We start from the raw sequence: 26,494 nt of genomic DNA, 5'->3' as shown, positions 1-26,494 counted from the left end.
TTGAGATATTGATATCTAGAGAAATAAGTGTGTAAGATATCAGAAAATGTGCTGGCAGTTTGTTTACAAAGGTTTTTGTAGCGTAATATACAACACTAACCCAGACAATATAGCACTGCAAACTATTAACCAAGTCAATTAAAGTTCATTTTTTAAACAACATCGAAAGCATTTGGCAGGAATGACAACGAATCACAAAATTACAAATACGAATCACAAACTATGGAAACCTGTCAGTTTACAGGTATTTTTACAGTGGGCTGTGTAGTGTTAAAGCTTTTAGAATTTAAGGACAAGATTTTTTTTCTCCTATTTTGAGCAGACGGCCTTCAACACTGTAAATAAAAAACTAAATTAGCAGTGTTTCGTATTTTCTGATTCATGGTTTTATTCTGTATTTTCTCCATTTTTTGATCTTTTTTCCAACAACGTTTAACCTTCAAAAGTTCGAAAAAGGGATTTTCTGATCATTTTTAATAGTTTGCAGTGCTATATTGTCTGTGTTTGTGTTGTATATTACGCTACACAAAACTGCAGCACATTTTCTGTTATGTTACAGACTTATTTCTCTAGATATTATCTCTTATACATGATATTATTTCAAACTAAAATGTCAGTAAAAGTCTCTTTGTTAAACTGTAGAGTTGAATTTTCAACATCAGAAGTGGACAGAGCAGAGATCAACATCTCAATTCACAACCATAAATAAACTGAAACACTTGTGAATCACAAAATACAGAAACTGATATACAGATATAGTTTTACACTGTAGTCAACATGAATGGCTGGTGTTCTTAGTGTATGTATTGCTTTTTATCTGATTTCAAAATAAACTTATGTTCTTGGTTTGGTCGTACTCATGTAGTGCTTGATAAAAAATGATGCTCGATACTGGAACATATGCAATATTGTTGATTATTGCGATTAGAATAAAAAATTTTCCTTGAAGAATGCACATGTTTTAAAATCATTTATTTAATCATATTAGCATGAACAAGATATTTTTCAGATCTAATTAATTCTCAAAGAAACTGTCAAACATTTAGTCTTTAAGGGCGCACTCACACTATGCTATCCGAACCGTGCCCAGGCCCGTTTCCCGGATCGTTGGAGAAGTGTGAGTGCTCTGAATCGGGCTCAGGCATGGTTCAGTTGGCCGGCCCTGGCCTGGTTGGAAGAGGTGTGCCAGAGCACGGCTCACTTGTAGTGTGGGTGCAAAGCGCGCCTGAGCCCGAAACTGAAGATGAGACGTGACTTTTAAGGGACTGCTTCATATGTGTTTATTAATCATTCTTACTGTTCAATGAACGCAAACTGTCATAGATTATTAAATACGCAAACCCCTCACTGCACCTTCAGCAAACCTCCTAATACCTGCAGCACGAGGACTTTATGATTGCTTATGAGCGTCAGCAGTGTGGAGGAGTGGGGACAAGCGTACTTCGGCCCGGTTCAAGGCAACTGTACATACTGTGAGTACGCCCTGATTGGCTGTTGTTGTTTCCCTCTCTCGTCTTGACTCTGCCCATCCCTCCACTCCAGCCAATAGTAGAACAGCAACTACTGAGGAGGCGGGGCTACAGAGAGTAAGGCCCCATTCATTCGTTGTCTTTTCGGCTTAGTCCCTTTATTAATCCGGGGTCGCCACAGCGGAATGAACCGCCAACTTATCCACCACATGTTATTATGCAACGGATGCCCTTCCAGCTGCAACGCAGCACTGGGAAACACCCATACACTCTTGCATTCATACACATACACTATGGCCAATTTAGCTTATTCAATTCTCCTATAGCGCATGTGTTTGGACTGTGGGGGAAATCGGAGCGCCTGGAGGAAACCCACGGCAACATGGAACATGCAAACTCCACACAGAAATGCCAACTGACCCAGCCAGGACTCCAACCAGCGACCTTCCTGCTGTGAGGCGACAGCACTACCCACTGTGCCACCGTGTCGCCCCGTGAGGCCCCATCTGATTCGTTAAATTTAGGTTTAAAACAAAAACCTGTGCATAAAATAAATGTCATTTATCACACATGTCTGGGATACTTATAGTTCATACACAATTATTGCAATAAGGATTTTGCAATATATTGTACAGGCCAAATCTCAATGACTTAAAAAGAGAGCTACTTCAATAGTATGGAGGTTACACTTATTCAGATATAACGTGAGACATCAGATCCACAGTTCAGTATCAGTTCCAGTAAAATAATACCAAGTTTACCTAAATTCTGTGCACTGCAAACGTGCTTTTCTTGTCTTGTTTCTTGTAAAATATCTTAAATCAAGAAGCATTTTTTAGACAACCCACAAATATGTCTTGTTTTTAGGAATAATATGTTGAATAAAAAAGCAGAATAGTCTGCCAATGGGGTGAGTAAAATAACGTTACTTCAAAGTGAAATCAAGTTTATTTTGCGCACCCCATTTTGCTGATTAATTTGAAAAACTCCCTTCCTTTGACAAATTATTGAGCAACTTTTTATTTTCCGTCAGTCGAAGTAGACGATATAACTACTGAAGAGTCAAGCTGTAAATAGGAAAATCTTTTTTTGAATCATTTGAGTCAAGACGCTAATGGTCTAATCTGATTCAATGATCTATGCTAAGCTAAGCTAAAAGTGCTCTGTCAGTCCCGGAGATCAGATGATATTGCAATATAAATTAGGGCTGTACAATACTGCAAATATATGCGATATTGTTGAGTATTGCAATTGATAATTATATTAGCTATGTTTTATTTATGTAATTACATAAGCATAAACAAGATAATTTTCAGATCCAATTCATTCTAATTTGCATGATTAAAAAAGTAGAGTGTTCCTTTAAAGGCACACCATGACCTCTCTTGTTGATATGATTATACATGTGACTACCGGGTAGGGGTGGGTACACCGGTGTCATAGTCATCACCGGTGTGACATTGCGCCACAACATGGATTTTCTAATACCGTCAATACCGTAATAAATCAATTATGCGCCTTGAACAGCTGCATTTACATCAATAATAGCTAATTCTAAATAATAAGGCATTCAATTTTCTTCAAATGTTCAGTTGTGGTCTGAATACATGTCCTTATACTACAGGGCTCGAAATTGCAACCATTTTGGTCGCATGAGCGCCCGAAATGTAATCTATGCACCCTCATAATATATTTGGGAGCATTTGTGTGTCTGAATATAATGGTTGTAGTGCAATCTGATTTGATTTTCTCTATAAACTTGCTGAATCTCTCTACCCTGCTGCTGTATTGGTTCATATTAGCTGTCAGTCACTCAACGCTTCCCGCTGTCAGATAACAGGGAGCTTTTGTTACTGCAGGAAATGCAAACGGCTGAAGAGTGAAAAGTGCACAGGTTTGCAAACCTCACCTAAAGTTATAATAATAATAATAATGGCGCAGATGACAGCGATCATGACATGAGGTAAATGTTGATCCGCCAGCTGAGATCAATCGAGTGTTTTCGGAGAAGGTGCCCGAATCTCGATGCGTTGCATTCACCGCGTGTTCAGCGCAAATGTCCGCTAAATATAAAATCTAACACTGTACACATCATCGCCAAAGAAACTCACCTTTACTAAGTTTACACTGAAACTATGGCTCATAACAAAGAGCGGAATTGCGCTGGTGGTCATCATGAGAATCCTGCTCTGTCTGCTCATAAATTGGTGCGGCTGACTCGCCTGCTTTATTCCACCAACACAGAGAAATGAAGATCAGCTCATAACGAGACTGAGCATTTACAATGACCCAAACCAAAACTTTTAAAGAGTGATAGAACTGAGACTTTCTTTTGTCCGTTCTTCCTTGAGATGTATATTATTTTGCTATTGAAAGTAATACCATGATATTATACCGTCACCGTTCAAAAGATGAAAAATACCGTGATATTAATTTTAGGTCATATCGCCCACCCCTAGTACCGGGACATGTTAATGCGCACAGCTGTCAATCAATATTGGTGGGCGGGGGGACCGCACTCCTACGTAAACTTGCGGTCGATATGAAAACCGCTCCAATTGGTCCACCGTTTTTATGTTGTTACATTTAAAAAAAAAAGCACTGGGTGTGTTTATTTCACCCCAATATGACAGTTTATACACTATACTTACACACATTTCTGTCCAAACAGCTTGAAAAGTAGATTTTTCACCATAGGTGCCCTTTAAAGGCACACCATGACAACAACACCATCTTCTTCATGTTTATTCAATGTCTATGTCAGCAGTCATTACATGAGCAGCTGATGATTTACAGTAGTGTATAAGCACATTTCAAAACAACAGCTGTTGTAACCAGAGAGCTATATAAAACACATTCTCAAACAGAACTAAAACATACAGAAGAAACAGGATTGTTATATTTAACAGAGAATTTATAAATGCCTTCATCAGCCTCTGGCTTGCTTGGTTTGGGACTTGTGGAGCTGCGCATCGATGGATTTGCTCTTCAGTGTTTGGACTTTCAGCAGTGAAAATTAAACCACACTGAACTGAGCTAAACTGAACTTCAACTCTGTAAACTGGACTGACGCAGTTTCAATGTAGAACTTCTATGTTAAGCTGCTTTGACACAATTGTAAAAGCGCTATAGAAATAAAGATGAATCAGTCCAGGAAGCTAATGGCCAAGCTGGCTGAAACCCAACACTCGAGCATCTACTGTGGCCATTTACAGGCTAAAGGAATGCATGCGCTCACTTGGGAACAGACAGATGTACCTTATTCCAGGGGCGTAGCAACCGGGAGGGACGGGGGGATACATCCCCCTCACTTTTAGAGACAGTTCATTTAGAAACAGGTGATTAATGATAATATGAACGTAAAATTTTGGATCTCATTCAGCTGTCCCCCTGACTTTTAAAATGTTCGCTAGATCCCTGCCTTGTTCTACAAAGCCCATCTTAACTCTTTACCAGCTAGTGTTTTTGCCATTTTTTTTAATTTTTGTTTTTTAACTACTAAAAATCTTTTGTGGCCATCTTGATTAGTCAGTTTAAAAAACAGATCTGGCTACACTACTGGGTACCAGCAGCTAACTCTCACATGGTCACCCACTGAAGTTAAAGGCTGATTTATACTTCTGCGTCAAGCGCACGCTTATGGTCAGGCGCTGACTACACGCAGTCGCATAGCCCTCACCGTGACTGACGCGTAGGCTACCTCTCAAAACATGTAACTACACGTCACAACTCAAGCTCTGTGCTTGGTGGGCTTGGCTTCTGCTGATGAAACTGCAAACTATCTTCGGTAAACTTTATTAATTTGAATCTCTGACTCCGGCTCTTCTTCATCTGACAGACCTTCTTCATCTCCTCATATCATAACTGGCTTCATCACTGTATAAGAGGTAATATCTAGAGACGTATGTCTGTAAAATAACAGAAAGTGTACTGCAGTTTATTACAAGGTTTCTGTAAGCGTAATATACACCAACACAGACAATATAGCGCTGCAAACTACTACACATGTTCATAAGAGTCACTTTTTACAACTTTTCAAGGTTAAAAGTTGTTGGAAGAAAGATCCCCTGCTGAAAAATCCAGCTTAAACCAGCCTAGGCTGGTTGGCTGGTTTTAGCTGGTTGACCAGCCTGGTTTTAGAGGGGTTTTGGCCACTTCCAGGCTGGTTTCCAGCCATTTCCAGCCTGGTCTTAGCTGGTCAGGCTGGGAGACGACCAGCTAAAACCAGCTTGACCAGCCTAGTCAGGCTGGGAGCCCAGCCTAAACCAGCTATGTCCAGCTTAAACCAGGCTGGTCAAGTTGGTTTTAGCTGGATTTAGCTGGTCATTTTCCAGCCTGACCAGCTAAGACCAGGCTGGAAATAGCTGGAAACCAGCCTGGAAATGGCCAAAACCCCTCTAAAACCAGGCTGGTCAACCAGCTAAAACCAGCCAACCAGCCTAGGCTGGTTTAAGCTGGATTTTTCAGCAGGGCAAGATCCCATAATGCAATTCAAAAGCAGAAATAAACAGAGAAAAATAAAAACATGAAGCACAAAATACGGAAAACTGATTATTTACAAACATTGTTTACAGCATCCGCTGTGTAAAACATGTGTTGGATAAGTTGGCGGTTCATTTCGCTGTGGCGACTCCGGATTAATAAAGGGACTAAGCCGAAAAGAAAATGAATGAATGAATGAATGAATGTTTACCGTGTAGCAAGATAAGATTAGTAATAATTACAAAAGATACTATTCAGACTTGATGAACGTGTAATAACTTTTCTATCCCAGTGTTAAATGCCAATTGATGTCAAGTTGACTTCAAGCTAGTTTGCATTAAAGAGATACAAGAACCAGTGTAAATTTCTAATTGAAGCTTTCAGATGAATACAGATTTCTTATATTGTGATAGTTTTTGGGATGTTATTTTGGTGGTCAAAAGGTATCATTTTGATGCCGTTTTGGGAGCTTGGTAGTATATATTAGGGCACTAGCATGTAAGTACCTAATAAAAAATAAATAAATACTAGCATTTTAATGAATGCTTACTAATATAAGAAAAGATACACTGTAATGATATAATACTCCAAAATTAGCAGGTGGAATTAAAAAAGAATTAAGCTCCTGCATGTTCATGTGGAGAGAGAAACACATGAAGAGAATATATTTGAGAGATATCATCACTCATACAGAGAATTACAGATACATGAGGACCTCTCATACAGTTGCATTGTGATACAATATATTAATACATTTGATTCAGTAGGCCTAACCGCCTTTATTCTCTATCTTACCTTTAACAAAATCTTTAATTATCTGGCAGCATAAATATTTTTACTTCAGATTTAAGATTTAGTTGATTTAATAACAAGCAGCGGAGGCGCAGGGGGTAGCGCTGTCACCTCAAAGCAAGAAGGTTGCTGGATCAAGCCTCAGTTGGGTCAGTTGGCATTTCTATGTGGAGTTTGCATGTTCTCCCTTTGTTCGTGTGGGTTTCCTCCGGGTGCTCCGGTTTCCCCCACAAGTCTAAAGACATGTGGTATGGGTGAATTGGGTAAGCTAAATTGTCCGTAGTGTATGGGTGTGAATGTGAGTGTATGGATGTTTCCCAGTGATGGGTTGCAGCTGGAAGGGCATTCGCTGCGTAAAACAAATGCTGGATAAGTTGGCGGTTCATTCCGCTGTGACGACCCCAGATTAATAAAGGGACTAAGCCGAAAAGAAAATGAATGAATGAATAATTACAGGCAGACAACAACCGCAATGCCTTTTTGGAGAGTATTTAAAATTTCTAATATATATATATATATATATATATATATATATATATATATATAATTTTTTTTTTTTTTACCAATCTTCTCCACTGATGAAACATCGGAAGTGGTAAACAATGCTGAATATAATGGCTCAATGAGGACAAAAACAGTTGTCTTATCTGCATTCTACCACTAGAGGTCACTCGTACATTGACCATCCAACACTGCTGCTGTTTAAGCTACACAAAATGACAGTGTTGACGTTACTGACAAAAACAGGTTTGCAACATACAGTATGTTTCTACATAGTTGTTCAAGTATCTCTGCCATGTTCCACCATTCTCTTCTTTTATTCTCATCATAATCTTCTTTTTGTCTCCTTATTTCAGTGTCTGTTCAGTGTCACGTTTAAAAAGTTTGGCCTACTTGTAAAAAATGTAAGTATAACCAAAAACTAGTCATTATTGAAATAAGTATGAAAAATACTATAGTAATTAAATATAGTAAATACTGTAGTAAATACTACCAAATCTTTTTGAACTGTAGTCTTTTTGAGCTGTTGTGGTAATCATAGTAGCTATAGTAACACAACAACTATAGTTATGTAAACAAATACATAATAAGGTATATTCTACACCACAGTTTACTATAGTAAAAAAGAAAGTGTACTAGCTACTACAGCATTTATAATAGTATCAGATGTAATTAACAATAATTAACAAAGAGTAAATAATATAATTTATTGTAAAAATTCTACTATAAATACTATTCTTATTTTACTATAAATTACTATAGTATTTTTTATGTGGGTAGTATAGTACACTTTACTATAGTATGGTTAAAACACAAGTGTTTAATGTATATATTACTATAGTATTTTTTTCAAGTGGGCAATATAATACACTTTACTACAGTATGTTTGAAAAACACTAATATTTACTATACATTACTGTGGTATTTTTTTCATGTCAATATAATGCATTTTACTATAGTATAGTTAAAATATAATGATTTGTACTTATTAATATGTTGTTGTTTTTTTCAAGTCGGCAACACTACAGTACTTACTGTAAATTACTATAGTCAATTTTGGCAATATAATATGCTTTACTATAGTATGGTTTAAAAAGCACAACAGTACGTACTGTAAATTACTATAGTAAAATGTTGGCAATATAATACACTTTACTATAGTATGGTTAAAAATAACACTACAGTACTTACTGGAAATTACTATAGTCAAATGTTGGCAATATAATACGCTTTACCATAGTATGGTTAAAAATAACACAACAGTATTTAATGTAAATTACTATAGTCAATGTTGGCAATAAAATACACTTTACTATAGTATGGTTTAAAAAACACTACAGTACTTACTGTAAATTACTATTGTCAATGTTGGCAATATAATACACTTTACTATAGTATGGTTTAAATAACACTACAGTACTTACTGTAAATTACTATTGTCAATGTTGGCAATAAAATACACTTTACTATAGTATGGTTTAAATAACACTACAGTACTTACTGTAAATTACTATAGTCAATGTTGGCAATATAATACACTTTACTATAGTATGGTTTAAAAAACACTACAGTACTTACTGTAAATTACTATAGTCAAATGTTGCAGAATAATACACTTTACTATAGTATGGTTAAAAATAACACTACAGTACGTACTGTAAATTACTATAGTCAATGTTGGCAATATAATACACTTTACTATAGTATGGTTTAAAAAAACACTACAGTACTTACTGTAAATTACTATAGTCAATGTTGGCAATATAATACACTTTACTATAGTATGGTTTAAAAAACACTACAGTACTTACTGTTAATTACTATAGTCAAATGTTGCAGAATAATACACTTTACTATAGTATGGTTTAAAAAACACTACAGTACTTACTGTAAATTACTATAGTCAAATGTTGGCAATAAAATACACTTTACTATAGTATGGTTCAAAAACATTAGTTTTTACTGCAAATTACTGTAGTATTTTTTAATGTGGCCAGTATTCACTTTACTGTAGTATGGACAAAAATAAAAAACAATATAATACTGTAAATTACTACAGTACGTCATCATGTGGGCGGTATAATAGACTTTATCATAGTATGGTTCACAAACACTTGCATTTACTATACATTACTATAGTATTTTTTCATGTGGGCAGTATAATTTACTTTACCATAGTATGGTTCATAAACACAATGTATTTACAGCAAACTGCTATAGTATTTTTTCATGTGGGCAATATAATAAACTTACACTATGTTGTACTGATCAAAAACACTATAGTATTTACAGTAAAGTATTTTCCATGTGCGGTAGCTATCAAATAAAGACTAAGAACTAGTAGCCTATTTAATGAACTTTCTAGTAACTTTACACAAGACTGGTAGCATCTAAATAAATTGGCTCTAATGAAACATAGTTAACAGCTACAAACTTTTTTAAAATAGGAAATACATGGTTTAAAACTAATGACAAAGTGATTATTCATTCATAGTCTAGGCACCAGGCATGTAAACCAACCCAATGCCAGCAGCTTATTCAAAAAAAGCGACGCCATAAGCGCGTGCTTGTTTCACGCAGCGTCATCGCGTCGCTAAACAGAGTTCAGTGTTCACTTTGTGACTAAAACACAGCAGTGTTGTGCTTTACTCGCAATACCAGTTCTAGAGGAATGCCCGCAGGAATACTCTAGTCATTCAGGACTTTCACTTTCGCTTTAAGAGCTTGTCGTCACGTCTAATCTCGGAGTCGGAAGAATCTCAGTGCTGTGGCATTTTATCAGTGTTTGCGTGCGGCTCCTGCGGACTCCGGCTCGGACATTGGTTATGCTCGTTATATTTAACGTATTTGGCATCATTCACAGCTATAAGCCATGAAGTTTATGCTGTGCGTGTTGGTGACGGCCTCGATCGCGCTCCATAGGACTCAATGTATGGAAAGGACGTATTACATTGGCATTAGAGAGGAAGACTGGAATTACGCACCCAGCGGGCTAAACCTCATCAATAACCGGAGCATTGAAACAGACGAGTAAGTTGTTGATATACTAACAGACCAAAAATGACACACCCAGTCTACTAACCGACTGTAAAACAATATTAATTACAAATCATTTCAGTTTTAACATTTTAATACGACTGATATGCTACTGAGAGTACACATAAACTGTTTTGTCTGTGAAAAAAAATGTTTAAATGTGTGTAAAATCAGGCATAAACGTTGATTGATTGAACATTTATGGTTATAAAATGTACACATTAAGAACTGCTAACAATACATCTGTTATGCTACAAGTACTGTAATACCTATAATCTATGTCATTTGTGAATAAAAAGTGTTTATATGAGTGTAAACTCATTTATGTAAACACATTAGCATTTGACTCTGAAATATACAAGTTAATAATTGCTAACAATGCACCTGTTATGCTAATACGACTGTTATGCTACTAATAATACAAATAAACACTTTTATATGTGAATAAAAAGTGATTATATGAAAGTAAAACCATTTATAAACACTAGCATGTGATTATAAAATGTAGACATAGATAATAGCTAACACTATGAATGTTATGAAACGTACACAGTAATAATTGCTAGCAATATGGCTGTTATGCTGCTAATAATACACATGAACAATTTTATTTCTGAATAAAAGTGTTCATATAGGTGTAAAATGATACGTAAACACTTTAGCATGTGATTATGAAATGTACACATTAATAAAAGCTAACAATAGATGCTAACAATACTATGTTATGCTACTAACAATACCCATAAACTATTTCATTTGTGAATAAAAAGTGATTATATGTGTGTAAATCATTTATATAAGCACTCAAAAATACACATGAATAATTATAGTTAACAGTAAACTCAACTTGGTAAATTACGGTATTTCCCTTTAGTTTCAACAGTGATTAACTTCTCCTTTTTTTTTAAACAGACATGCCTCTGTTTTCCTGTCGAAAGGTCCCACCCGAATAGGGAGTGTCTACAAAAAGGCTGTGTACAGACAATATACAGATGCCTCCTATGACACAGAGATATCAAAGCCTGACTGGCTTGGATTTCTTGGACCGATTCTACGTGCTGAAGTGGATGATGTCATAGTGGTGCACATGAAGAACTTTGCGAGCAGGCCTTATTCTCTCCATCCACACGGAGTGTTTTATAAGAAGGATTCAGAAGGTTTTAGACACATTTTCTTATCTCTATCACTTCTTTTTCTCATCCATAAAGGCTTAGTTCACCCAAAAATGAACATTTCCAGTTAAATATGTCCAAGATTTTTAGCTGAATGTGATAAGGGATTGATATAATGGCAGTGAATGGTGACAGGTTTATTTGATTAAAAATAAACTCATACAAACAAGTCCAAATCAATAGCCGTGGCACCCGATGACACACTGAGGTCTTGTGAATCGACACAATCAATCCGTGTAACAGGGTGTGCGTGGGATTTTAAAAAGTCTTTCAAGAGTTCACACTTAGCTGATGATTGATTATAAAGCTTGTTTGGCATGCTGTCCTGGGAGAGAGCCCTGAGCTCATCAGATCCTCGAGCCTGGGGCTCCCTCCCGTTTGCAAGGCGAGAGGGGAGTTTGAGCTCAGGTAGATCTGGAGAACTCCCCTGCTGTAGTAGCTAATTAACAGATAGTGATTGCTCTTAAGAGATAACTACTTACTAGGAGCATGTCTATGGTGCCGATTTGGATTAGTTAATTAACTTAAGTTGCATGTTTTGGACGGTGGGAGGAAACCGGGGGACCCGGCGGGAACCCACATGAGCACGGGGAGAATGTGAAAACTCCGCACAGAAACGTTGGCTGGCTTGGTAAGGACTACAACCAGTGACGCTCTTGCTGCGAGGCAACAGTGCTAACCATTGGTCCACCGTACCACCCATCTAGGAAAAGAGGAGGAGTTGGGGTGGAAGGGGGGATTCTTCAAAACTAAGATGGCTGTTATATGGAACTCAGGGTATTTATAGTGGCTTAGGAATCGTCTGATTGGTGAATCATAAATTGAATAATGCGGGGCCGGCTGCAAGCAATCATAAGCACGTGATCATCTCGAAATTAGTTCATGAATAAACTTCACTAAATTCACAAAACTAAATTTTAGTCCTTAAAAAGTCTTAAATTCACTGGAATGTTGTTTTGTAGGTCTTAAATAAAGTCTCAGTTTTGGGTAAAACTACACTATCGGGCCAACACACATCCTATCACCAACATTCATTCATTCATTTTTCTTCCCTTATTTATCAGTCGCCACAGCGGAATGAACCGCCAACTATTCCAGCATATGTTTCACACAGCGAATGCCTTTCTAGCCGCAACCTAGTACTGGCAAACACCTATACACTACGGCCTATTTAGTTTATCCAGTTCACTAATACTGCACGTGTTTGGACTGTGGGGTAAACCGGAGCACCCGGAGGAAACCCACACGGGGAGAACATGTAAACTGCAGACAGAAATGCCAGCTGGCCCAGCTGGGACTTAAACCAATGACCTTCTTGCTGTGGGGCCACAGTGCGCAACAACTGAGCCACCGTGCCGCCCAAATCACCAACAATCAACCTCGATAGAACTTTTAGCAAAACTCCTTTTATAACTATATTTAGTTATAGGATTTAATTAGCATCCTTACAATAATATTTGTTTAAATGTTCCTTGTGTATTTACAGTCTATATATGGTGAGGACACTGACCTGGACAGGCTGTTGTGCACACATTTAGTTTATTCATTCGTTCATTTTCCTTCAGCTTAGTCCCTTTATTCATCAGGGGTCGCCACAGCGGAATGAACCGCCAACTTATCCAGCATATGTTTTACACAGCGGATGCCCTTCCAGCTACAACCCAGTACTGGGAAACATCCATACACACTCATTCACACAGTCACTCATAAACTACGGCCATTTTAGTTCATTCAATTCCCCTATAGTGCATGTGGGGGAAACCGGAGCACCAAAGGGAGAACATGCAAACTCCACACAGAAACGCTAACTGACACAGCCAGGACTCGATCCAGCGACTTTCTTGCTGTGAGGCGACAGTGCTAACCACTGAGCCACCGTGTCATCCCACATTTAGTTTATTATAGTTTTTATTATAGATTTTTTTAAGATAGTTTGAGAAATGTGTGAAGAAACAATTTATTTAAGATATGTGGCTAAGACATAACAAATTATGATATAAAAAAAGGTCTGTATAAGTCTGAAATTTCGTTCATAATGGTCTTAAAAATCATAAATGTCACTTTGTGAAGCCTGCAGAAACCCTGGTGTATGAAATTAAGATTCTCTCGTACATTCGTCATCAAAGTGCCTGGACTACAATCAGATTAGTCACGCATACGTTGATATCTGTTTGTCCAGGCTATGGATTAAAGCTAATAATATTGTAAATAATGTTCAGTTTCTTACACAGAACGATCATTTGGCTTCACAATACCTCAGTGGGTCTTCAGGAGCCACGGCTATTGATTTGAACTCGTTTAAACCTGTCACCAATCACTGCCGTTATATCCCTCACCATCAGATTCAACTCAAAATCGTCTTTAATGTTCTACTGAAGAAAAAAGGTCACCTACATCTTGGAGAACCTGTGATTGAGTTAATTAGCAGGACATTTTTATTTTTGGCAGAACTATGCCTTTACATACTGTCTCAGCTTATCTTGGAATTATGACATCAATAGAGCGCCCTGACATACATCCCATAAAGCAGTAACAGCACAATAAACAAAAGAAAAGGTGTCAAAATGCACGTTGTGAGACAGAAGTTCAAAGTTCAGCACATGGAAATGACCTGAGACAGCATAAATCTGCTTCCTGAAGCAACTACTTTCATAGCTCATATATCAAACTGTTATGTGATGTGCAAAGATTTGTTTGAATGTTTATATCTTTGTTACCATTTACATTTTAACATCATTTTAAAATATTATGCTTAGATATACAGTGTTTAACAGCATATATGAGTGCACCCCTCACAAATCTCTCAGTTAAATGAATATTTTCTTTACAATATGATATGTGTGCATCTACATTAGATTAGCCAGTACTGAAGCCAAATCGGGAGCTAATCTAAGAAAATAACTTGTGATAGCAGTCCAAAATTAGTACACTCAAGTTTGTATGTTAGGGACAAATATTTAAAAAAAGCAAAATTCAAGAGAAAAAACATATTCAATTTTGTTGCAATTATTTTGCATGAATTTAAATGTATTCTCTTTCTATTTCTAAAGATTTTCGGTCACTAAAACATTATTTTATTAAAATATTTGTTTAATAAATCTGTTTTCTTCAAATGCACCAAAATTAATGACATATATTCACTGAGAAATGATCAAAATATTTATTTTCAAAATGGGGTGTGCTCAGTTATGCTGAGCAATAAGTTGTTGTTTTTTTTAACTCTGTCTTTGTTGATTTTAGTAGCTTTTAACATGTATAACAAAAATCAAAACCAAACATACAAAAATATAATAATAATAATAATAATAATAATAATAATAATAATAATAATAATAATAAATAAAAACAATAATAATAATAATAATAATAATTTAAAAAAATAATAATAATAATAATAAATAATAATAATAAAAAAAATAATAATAATAAAAATAATAATAATAATGATGATGATAAAAATAATAATAAATAATAATAATAAATAATAATAATAATAAATAATAATAATAATAATACAAATAAATAATAATAATAATAATAAAAATAATAAGTAATATTAATAATGATAATAATTAATACTAATAATAATAAACAATAATAATAATAAAAATAATAATAAATAATAATAAATAATAATAATAAATAATAATAATAATAATAATAAATAATAATAATAAATAATAATAATAATAATAATAAATAAATAAGTAAATAAATAAATAAATAAATAAATAAATAAATAATATTAATAATAAATAAATAAAAATAAAACAATAAAAAATATATATTTTTAAATACAAGAAATACATAAAAAAATAATAAAAGTATGCAAACATATAAGTAAATGCACGAACTTACAGATACAATGTAAAGGAACATCATATAACAACCACAGTCTATCAATAGCAGGTAATACAAGTTATGCAGAGAAGTGATTTGTATCAGCTTCCTTCAGGGAACCTACAAAGGGATCCCAAATTTTGAAAAACTTTTCAGGTTTTCTCTTGACTGTATAAGTTAATTTTTCTGAAGCCAAACACTGAGACAATTCCCGCAACCAATGCCCTACATTAAATTTGTAAAGTAATTCTGGAGTTATGTACAGTCTCATATTCCGTTTATATTGCAGAAGTTTAAATCGTGTATTAATTGTCTGGGTTTGTGCCTTCAGACAGATACTCTGCCACTCATCTTCTGTGATACTCTCTCTCATATCTCTCACCATGCCAAATGTTTACTTTCTGTACTTTCCTTGCAATTAGCTGAAATTAATCTGTAAAATAAAGAAATTTGGCCGCCCCCATCAAAATGGTTGAAAGTAGGGGTGGGCGGTACACCGGTGTCATAGTCATCACCGGTGTGACATTGCGCCACGACATGGATTTTCTAATACCGTCAATACTGTAATAAATCAATTATGCGCCTTGAACGGCTGCATTTACATCAATAATAGCTAATTCTAAATAATAAGGCATTCAATTTTCTTCAAACGTTCAGTTGTGGTCTGAATACATGTCCTTATACTACAGGGCTCGAAATTGCAACCATTTTGGTCGCATGAGCGCCCGAAATTTAATCTATGCGCCCTCATAATATATTTGGGAGCATTTGTGTGTCTGAATATAATGGTTGTAGTGCAATCTGATTTGATTTTCTCTAAAAACTTGCTGAATCGCTCTACCCTGCTGCTGTATTGGTTCATATTAGCTGTCAGTCACTCAACGCTTCCCGCTGTCAGATAACAGGGAGCTTTTGTTACTGCAGGAAATGCAAACGGCTGAAGAGTGAAAAGTGCACAGGTTTGCAAACCTCACCTAAAGTTATAATAATAATAATGGCGCAGATGACAGCGATCATGACATGAGGTAAATGTTGATCCGCCCGCTGAGATCAATCGAGTGTTTTCGGAGAAGGTGCCCGAATCTCGATGCGTTGCATTCACCGCGTGTTCAGCGCAAATGTCCGCTAAATATAAAATCTAACACTGTACACATCATCGCCAAAGAAACTCACCTTTACTAAGTTTACACTGAAACTACGGCTCATAACTAAGAGCGGAATTGCGCTGGTGGTCATCGCGAGAATCCTGCTCTGTCTGCTCATAAATTGGTGCGGCTGACTCGCCTGCTTTATTCCACCAACACAGAGAAATGAAGATCAGCTCATAACGAGACTGAGCATTTACAATGACCCAAACCAAAACTTTTAAAGAGTGATAGAAGTGAGACTTTCTTTTGTCCATTCTTCCTTGAGATGTATATTATTTTGCTATTGAAAGTAATACCATGATATTATACCGTCACCGTTCAAAAGATGAAAAATACCGTGATATTAATTTTAGGTCATATCGCCCACCCCTAGTTGAAAGTAATATATTCTAAAGACGATATATCTGGCAAAACGGGATAATGATGCTGTGTTTTATTAATAAAATTTCTTATTTGAAGATATTTAAAAACAAGTGTTTTAGGTAAATCAAACTTTTGTCTTAGTTCTTGCAAACTGAGCATAGTTTCATTATTAAATAAATCACTCACCTCACTCAAACATTTTAAAGCCTGCTGAGCAATAAGTTACCTCTTATTTCTGCATGAGGACTGCGCAGGTCTCGTTTCTGAATAGTGAATAGGAGTTATTGTGTAAACATATTCATGTAGTCAGGGTGGTAATGCTAGTACTGTATATTTCTGCATATGTTGAAGGCTTAGCTTCCATAAAACATTGAGTGTTATATACATAATTTATTACATCATTGGGAAAAATAAAACAGTAATCTGTTAAGATTTTAAATTAAATACCGTAGCCAGTTGTCATTTATGAATAACAAACTGGCCAGCACATTCAACTTGCCTCAGTTAGAATTTATAATAATTAAAAATATTTAAAAATAGAATAATAATAATAATGGCGTCAAGGTGGCGCAGTGGGTAGCACAATCGCCTCACAGCAAGAAGGTCACTGGTTCGAGCCTCGGCTGGGTCAGTTGGCATTTCTGTGTGGAGTTTGCATGTTCTCCCTGCGTTCACATGGGTTTCCTCTGGGTGCTCTGGTTTCCCTTAAGACATGCAGTTCAGGTGAATTGGGTAGGCTAAATTGTCCGTAGTGGATGAGTATCAATGAGTGTGTTTGGATGCTTTCCAGAGATGGGTTGCAGCTGGAAGGGCATCCGCTGCATAAAACATATGCTGGATAAGTTGGCAGTTTATTCTGCTGTGGCGACCCTGGATTAATAAAGGGACTAAGCCGAAAAGAAAATGAATGAATATCCCTTTAAGAACATGTGGTAAGCTACATTGCAATAAGGGCTTTTCTTACTTACATTTTTCTCTTGTTTCTTGTCCAAATATCTAAAAAAATACTTAAATCTTTTCTAGACAAACAAAAAAATTGTCTTGTTTTAAGAAATAATGCGCCAAATTTAAATGGGTTTTTCCTTAAACGGGGTTTCTGCAGGTTTCACCAAGTCAAATTTAAGGCTTTTAAAGACCTTTTTGAGACCATGATGAAATTTCAGACTAAACACTAAGGATATTTTTAATCACCAGACTGAAGAAAAAAAACTCTTGCCCCATCAACAAACATTCTAATAAGTCATTTCTTAGCCACATATTTTAAATAATGTGTCAAAACAAGCAGACCATAGTTGTATACATACATTTTTTTCAATATAACTTCAAAAAATACTCTTTAAAAACTAAAGGTATGCACAACAGACACAATAATATTAGTTCTGAATATAGTTTTGCTATGTGGTTGCTATGTTTTGTTGGCGATTGGATGTGTATTGGATTGATGTGTAATGGGCAGCTTCACATATACCTGTTTAAAATGATTTATGTGAATTTAAGAAATTTTTAGGCCTAAAAATGTTTGTTTTTGAAGACATTTTAATGCAAAAGCAAAATAATGTGCCAATGGAGTAAGCAAAATAATTTTGTTTTTCATTTTGGCATAAGATTATTTTGCTCACCCTATTGGCAGATTATTTTGCTCACTACAATTTGGCATATTATTTCTTAAAACAAGATATTATGGTTCGCCTGTCTAGAAAATACTTCTTGATTTAATAATTTTTAAATATTTGGACTAGAAACTTGACAAAAAAAATCTAAGTAAGAAAATAATTCAAACCTAGTGTGGACTTACATTTCAGTTTAAGTATGAATTGAAGAACAGCTGGTGCACTCCTAGCCAGGTGTTGGAAGTAAACAATGGGTATGTGCATGGAGCGGAATGCTAGATCTGGGGTCAGAGGTCATGCCCTGTGGGGAACTAAGGGGTCATTTGAATAGATAAGGGCCAACCCCTTATCAATGGGTCAAGGATTCAGAAAGTTAGTTCATGCCCTGTGGGGAACAAAGGGGTCGTTTGAATTGAAGACCCCAGAATAGGACACACCCTAGTCTGCAGTGGTTGGAATTACAGCAATTACTGTGGGAATGAGACCATTGTACCAGTCACAGTCACAAGTGATCAAACATGATGACTACAGTTCACTTGCGCTGACACAGAATATTCATTTTTAGAGTTAAGAGAGAAATAAACTTTCCCACATTTTTAGGTGTGAGGAATGTTAAAGGGATAGTTTACTTAAAAATGAACATTTTGTCATCATTTACTCACCCTTTACTTCTTTTAAACCGTTATGAGTTTCTTATTTCTATTGAACACAAAAGATGCTATTTTAAAGAAAGCTGGAAACCTGTAACCATTGACTTACAACGAAAGTCAATGGGTAGATGTTTTCTGCATTCTTCAAAACATATTGTGTTGTGTTTAAGAGAAAAGGGAAACTCATAAATGTCTGGAACCTCTTGAGGGTGAGTAAATAATGAGTAAACGTTTGTGTTTGGGTGAACTCTCCCTTTAATGCACAGTATTCACACCAAATTATCTAATGTTTATTTTCTACATGACAACTTTCATTGATATCTCCACATTATTATTAAATCCTTAGATATTTTTCCTTCCTTCTTCTTATAAATATATATATACATATATACATTTAACAAGGTCCTGGAAAACCTGGAAAAGTCATGGAGTTTTGACAAGATGTTTTCCAGGCATGGAAAGGTTTTGGAAAAACAAATAAACCCAAAATGTTTTTGGAAATTTGTTTAACAATTGTACAATTGGCACAATTGTTGTGGGGGTCAAAAGAAGTCAACTGACCAAATTCGGAGTCTCTAGAACTAACTGTATAGCGCCACCAGCAGACCAAAACTTTAACATTTAAACTGCTACAACTGCTGAGCCATTTGCTAGAAAAATGAAAGTACAAAAGGTTTCACTGATCATGCTGATTTAAACCAACACTACATTAAAACTCCACTTATTACAGCTGTGACCATTTTGAAGAGGACAGTAATAATTGATACTCATCCTTCAAAACTGAATCATATTTCCCAGATTTGGCTCAGATAATCTATGGCCTGAGCTGCACAGAAATGACTAAGCAGAATTTTAATATTCAATTTTGTTCAAAAGGTATGATGTCGCTAACATAGCAAAGTCGACCTAAAATGAGTTCAGAGGCTGTACCTCAGCCAAACTTTAATAAATCAAAGTAAAACTTAATATTCTCTATACTGATTTGCAGATATAAACATAAACAATATAGATTGTCACAATTTTTTGTGTGCTGTAATAAATTTGAACGCGTACGTAGACATTACATGAAACATTAGGTCATGAATATTTACCTGAAGGTTTTGTAAAAGTCTGTCCTGGAATTTTAGTAGTAAAAATGTTTTGAACCCTGAAGTTTAAGTCAAACTGCATTATCAACTAAATCAGATTGGATACGTTCTTTTGCTTTTAATTAAACTGATATTTCTGTGTTTCAGGAGCGCTGTATCCAGATGGCACCTCTGGTCATGATAAGAAAGATGATGCGGTGGCTCCAGGTGAGAGCTACACTTACACCTGGGTGGTAAAACCAGAGTACGCTCCAACTGAAAAAGATGCCAGCTGTCTCACCTGGGTTTACCATTCACATGGAGATGCGCCTAAAGACATCGCATCAGGCCTTATAGGAGCTTTACTCACCTGCAAGAAAGGTACAGTACTCACACACACACACACACAACCTCTAATCAAGTGTTCAGCTGACTGTTTTTTTCTTTGCAGGTAAACTGATCGTATCCTACTCATTGAATACTAGTTTTGAAGCACAGGGTGTTGTAGCCTATTTAGTCAAATTTGCTGATTACACAGAGGAACTGTTAGTGCTCAGAGAATTAAGTGTTAGAGTAAGGAGAGGGTGTTTTGTTTTGAGAGAGAGAGAAGAGTGTTTCTACAGGTGGTTTGTCCAAGTGTATCTGTCTGCGGACTGCAAAAGGGGGCCGTAAGATGAAGAGGCGTAACTTGTAGTAAGTTAGAGGCATAACAGTTATCGATATCCCATTGAACCATGCAAGATGTCAATGAGATGTTGAGAAGGTGTAGAAGTTATTAACTGGGATGGTTGGGTTTAGGGTCGGGGAAGGTGTAGAAGTTAATAACTGGGATGGTTGGGTTTAGGGTCGGGGAAGGTGTAGACGTTAATAACGGATGGTTGGGTTTAGGGTTGGGGAAGGTGTAGACATTAATAACGGATGGTTGGGTTTAGGGTCGGGGAAGGTGTAGACATTAATAACGGATGGTTGGGTTTAGGGTCGGGGAAGGTGTAGAAGTTAATAACGATGGTTTGATTTAGGGTCAGGGAAGATGTAGAAGTTAATAACTGGAATGGTTGGGTTTAGGGTCGGGGAAGGTGTAGAAGTTAATAACTGGGATGGTTGGGTTTAGGGTCGGGGAAGGTGTAGACGTTAATAACGGATGGTTGGGTTTAGGGTTGGGGAAGGTGTAGACATTAATAACGGATGGTTGGGTTTAGGGTCGGGGAAGGTGTAGACATTAATAACGGATGGTTGGGTTTAGGGTCGGGGAAGGTGTAGAAGTTAATAACGATGGTTTGATTTAGGGTCGGGGAAGGTGTAGATGTTAATAACTGGGATGGTTGGGTTTAGGGTCGGGGAAGGTGTAGATGTTAATAACTGGGATGGTTGGGTTTATGGTTGGGGAAGGTGTAGACGTTAATAACGGATGGTTGGGTTTAGGGTTGGGGAAGGTGTAGAAGTTAATAACTGTGATGGTTGGGTTTAGGGTCGGGGAAGGTGTAGACGTTAATAACGGATGGTTGTGTTTAGGGTCGGGGAAGGTGTAGATGTTAATAACTGGGATGGTTGGGTTTAGGGTCGGGGAAGGTGTAGATGTTAATAACTGGGATGGTTGGGTTTATGGTTGGGGAAGGTGTAGACGTTAATAACTGGGATGGTTGGGTTTAGGGTCGGGAAGGTGTAGAAGTTAATAACGGCTGGTTGGGTTTAGGGTTGGGGAAGGTGTAGAAGTTAATAACTGGGCTGGTTGGGTTTAGGGTCGGGGAAGGTGTAGAAGTTATTAACTGGGCTGGTTGGGTTTAGGGTCGGGGAAGGTGTAGATGTTAATAACGGATGGTTGGGTTTAGGGTCGGGGAAGGTGTAGAAGTTATTAACGGCTGGTTGTGTTTAGGGTCGGGGAAGGTGTAGAAGTTATTAACTGGGATGGTTGGGATTTGGGTTGGGGAAGGTGTAGACGTTAATAACTGGGCTGGTTGGGTTTAGGGTCCGGGAAGGTGTAGAAGTTAATAACGATTATGGTTGGATTTAGGGTTGCAGTCTGTATAGACGTTAATAACTGGGATGGTTCAACATAATCCAGGGTACATATTTGTCGTTTCTCAAAAATGTAACCCTGGGAACATATTTCCAATGACCCTGGATTGAGAATATCATGCAGCTGGAAAAGGCTCTCATCCAATCAGATTTGAGATCCGGAAAGAACTGTGTGTGTCTGTGTGTACCTTGTGTTTATGATGCTGCGGTGACCAAATGTCCCCCCAAGTATAGCAATACAAGTACATTTTGAGGATATGAGGGAGCATTTCTTTTAGGTCCCTATTAGAAAAATGGCTCATTAATGATACTGTATTAGGAATTTCGAAAATATGAAAGTGCAGAGCGTTTCAATAAGGGTTGGGGGACAGAATATACATACAGTCTGTATGGTAAAAACATTCTTACCGCTATGGGAAGTGCCCATTAAGATAGCTGTACGAATGTGTGTGTGTGTTTATTTATATATCTAATTAATTATATATATATGTAATTGTTTTTCTTTTTCTTTGTCTCAGGCACTCTGAACTCCAGTAATAAGCGCTCTGATGTGGATGAAGACTTCATTGTGATGTTCAGTGTGGTTGATGAGAACTTAAGCTGGTACTTAGAGGAGAATATCGAAAAGTTCTGCTCTGACCCAGACGAAACAAAAACATTTATGGAAGACGCAGACGAGGAGTTCAGAGAGTCCAACCTTATGCACTGTAAGTCAAGGCTAAACATTCACCTTTTACATAGGTTAACTGGGTTGTTACTTAATATGTATGTGTTTGCTAGACACTTTCATTTAAAGTGACAGTGCAGCAGTTGAACAAATCAAAATAAGTGATTAAAAAATTTTACTCAACATTTTAACATTTAATTTTTCCTTAATATATCTACTAGTGATAAGTCTGCCCTTACAGCTGTGGCACTATTACTGTAACTATATATATTAGGGTTGTGACAATACTGGAATTCAACACTAATCGGTACTGAAATTTTGAAAACGTCCATTTCCCGTGAACATTTGAGCACGTTCTTAAACAGCGTTCTTATTATACCTTTTATTAAATTCCTATTTATACATTTTTGCACTGGGTGGCGGTTTTGGTGTACTTCTTTAAGGCGAGTCCTCCCCGCCCACCGTTTCTACGTGCCTTTCTGCATGCCTTAATCTCCTCCCTCGGCAGCGTCAGACAACAGACAGACTTAAAGGAAGCAGATCTCACGTAGCGTTTGTGAGAAATACTACAGTAAGAACTTTACCAATGAGTATTTATTGTGCAGTTGCATGGCCGGGTCACACAAAGTTCACACGCGCACACACACACTGCAGCAGACACACACACAGACAGACAGAGCGCCCGTTTAGCTTTGCACTCTTTTTGCACGCAAATGTGACAGGATACAGGTTAATCTCCACTGCTGTATGGATATCTGTTATGTTAATCAACAAAATAAACCTGATTTAACGTCCACAAACCGTGACTGAAGCGTCTTCTTTTATAATTGTTCTGACACGCGGCTGTGCTGATGAAGTAAAGCTAAGCTAAATCGCTGTAATTCATTACACACATGCTCTGTTTTAAAACATTTTAAACTTGTAAAACTCACTCCTGATTACATTTGATGATGATTGATGATCCTAGCCAACTGAACAGATCTTTTATTCCCGGTTGCTTTGCGCACGTCTGGTCTTGTTTATATGATTATACATGTGACTACCGGGACATGTTAATACGTGCAGCTGTCAATCAATATTGGTGGGCGGGGGGACCGCACTCCTACGTAAGGTTGCGGTCGATCTGAAAACCGCTCCAATTGGTCCACCATTTTTATGTTGTTAAATTGAAAAAAAAGCACTGGGTGTGTTTATATCACCCCACTATGACGGTCTATACACCATACATGCACATATGTCTGTCCAAACAGCTTGAAAAGTAGATTTTTCACCATAGGTGCCCTTTAAGACAGCGCTACTTTTGTAATAAAACATTGTTCAAACTTAATAGGACAAAATCAGTTTTGCTGATTTGACCAGTGACTAAACCACCACAGAATCGGTTATCCAGAGCAGAACTGCTCTCTTTATGCAATATTTACCACATTACACTATTTGGAAAGCAAAGAGAAACTAACAGTAAAAATCAAGTCAAAGAGTCCAAGTAAAGCAACTACTGTTCTCCTCAATGGTGACAACTTAAAACACAAAGAGCAGAGCTGGTGTTTTGTATTGTTGTTGTAAAAAATGCTTAGTTAATTCCTACTAATATCACTAAATGGAATTTTGTCTGGCAGAAATAAGGCCAAACGTGATTGCTTAATGATCCTCTGCTGAGATTTTGAGAGATTTGATGTGTTTTATTTCAGTTTATTTCATCTACGGCTGTGACTGAAGTCGGTTGTAGTTTTGTGTTTCTCTTCTGTTTCTGCATATTAACAGCAGGTGTTCATCATCAGTGCTCAATTAACACTTAATTAACCTTAATTAAGCTCATTAACTTTAACCCTGCTGCTGAGTAACTTTTGCTCAATTTAGAGAGGGACCAAACACTCTCTGAACTGAGTCAATTGTATTCTGAGGATTTTGCTGTGTACATTATGCAGTAATAACTGGGTTGTTACTTGACTATGTTTAAGTAGCTTGACCATTTCGTGTATGTGTTTGCTAGACACTTTCATTTAAAGTGACTTACATTGCTTTGTAGCAATTAACAGTAAAAACTATTTCTAAATGGACGACATGGTGGCTCAGTGGTTATCTCTGTGGCCTCACAGTAAGAAAGTCGCTGGTTTGAGCCCCGGCTGGGTCATTTGGCATTTCTGTGTGGAGTTTGCATGTTCTCCCCGTGTTGGCGTGGATTTCCTCTGAGCGCTCCGGTTTACCCCACAGTCCAAACACATGTGCTATAGGGGAACTGAATAATCTAAATTGGCTGTAGTGTATGTGTGCATGAGTGTGTATGGATGTTTGCCAGTACTGGGTTGCAGCTGGAGGTGCATCCGCTGTGTAAAACATATGCTGGAATAGTTGGCGGTTCATTCCACTGTGGCGACCCCTGATGAATAAAGGGACGAAGCCGAACAGAAAATGAATGAATGAACGATTTCTAAATCTAAACAATTTCTAATCAACATTACAACATTAGCTTTGTATTTCTTTCAGCCGTTATTGCTGTAACCGCTGTACTGTTTACTTGGTTTTATCATTTTTAGCTGATGACACATGTTTTTGGCAGTCTGGTGGAAAGTACCTTCTAGTTAGTATGCACAGGCATTCAGAAAAGTTTAGTTTTCCTTTTGATTTCTTCACACTGTAAAAAAAAAAAAAGCTTTTCTTAGATTTTTTTGTCTTGTTTCTAGTCCAGACATCTACAAAATCTTAAATCAAGCAGCATTTTCTAGACAAGTAAAAATATAGTCTTGTTTTAAGCAATAATATGTTAAAATCAATCAGTTTTTATTTAAAACAAGCAGGAGAAACAAGATCAACTTACGTCAAAAGGAAAAAAGCAAGATTATTTTGCTCACCCCATTAGTGGATTATTTAGCTTGTAAAAATAAAAATTCCCTTAATTTTGATATATTATTGCTTAAAAACAAGACCAGATGTTTTGCTTGTCTAGAAAAAAGCTTTTGATTTAAGAATTTGTAGATGTCTGGACTAGAAACGAGACAAAAAAATCTAAGAAAAGCATTTGCACTCTAAAAGTACAATGCAGCTGTTTGTGAGCATCATTAATAGTCCTAATATTTATTAATAAGCTAGTTATAAAACCTTTTTTGGTAACACTTTATAATAACTACACACTATAAATAATTTATTAAGCATTAGCAAATAGTGAATTTATTATATGTTAAGCATTAACTCTACATTAATAAACGTTAGTAAGCAGTTTATAACTGCAGCTACAAATGCTCTATTCTTGACTTATAATCATATTTATAATGTGCTTAATAAGTGTATTTTCATACTTTGTTATTGATTTATTTTTCATTACTAAATTAAATATTGCATTATTTACAAACCAGTTGTATTTAAGAGTAGTTGAGGGTTTTCAGGATAATTCAGAATGAGTTAGTAAATGATTAATAAACTATTAAAATCAACGTTTATATATCCTATTATTCAGGCATATACTAATAGTTAACTAATATGTTATTAAATGCTTTATTAACTCAACTTCATGCAGTTTTGTGACCTAATCTAAAGTGAGGACTATTCATGCTTTATAAATGACAAATAAAGGCTCAGTTAAATTCTAAAAATTAAATTATTCATTCCTTTTCATTTAAAGATACACAAATAAAACTGAACTTCAAATAAAAAATAAATCTTTGCAACCTTATCTAAAATAAAATT

The 26,494-nt window shown here is 36.3% G+C and overlaps 1 protein-coding gene and 1 long non-coding RNA gene across 2 annotated transcripts in view; both read left to right on the top strand.

The window, feature by feature from the left end:
* The window catches only part of LOC130241755 (uncharacterized), a 58,875-nt gene extending 58,468 nt beyond the window's left edge, over positions 1-407 (top strand). Inside the window, exon 4 of the long non-coding RNA XR_008838898.1 lies at positions 1-407. This exon is cut by the window's left edge and continues 349 nt beyond it. This is a non-coding gene — a long non-coding RNA (uncharacterized LOC130241755).
* Positions 408-9,858: 9,451 nt separating this feature from the next.
* hephl1a (hephaestin-like 1a) overlaps positions 9,859-26,494 on the top strand; it is a 56,213-nt gene continuing 39,577 nt past the window's right edge. Inside the window, exons 1-4 of the mRNA XM_056473265.1 lie at positions 9,859-10,274; positions 11,193-11,437; positions 20,299-20,511; positions 22,665-22,853. Of these exons, the coding sequence (XP_056329240.1) occupies positions 10,117-10,274; positions 11,193-11,437; positions 20,299-20,511; positions 22,665-22,853 (805 nt within the window). The 5' untranslated portion in view covers positions 9,859-10,116. The remainder of the gene's footprint in view (positions 10,275-11,192; positions 11,438-20,298; positions 20,512-22,664; positions 22,854-26,494) is intronic.

This window comes from Danio aesculapii, chromosome 15, assembly GCF_903798145.1.
Source record: "Danio aesculapii chromosome 15, fDanAes4.1, whole genome shotgun sequence".
Classification (NCBI taxonomy): domain Eukaryota; kingdom Metazoa; phylum Chordata; class Actinopteri; order Cypriniformes; family Danionidae; genus Danio; species Danio aesculapii.
Note: the sequence above shows the minus strand (reverse complement) of the source record. Positions and strands in the feature narration are given on the sequence as shown.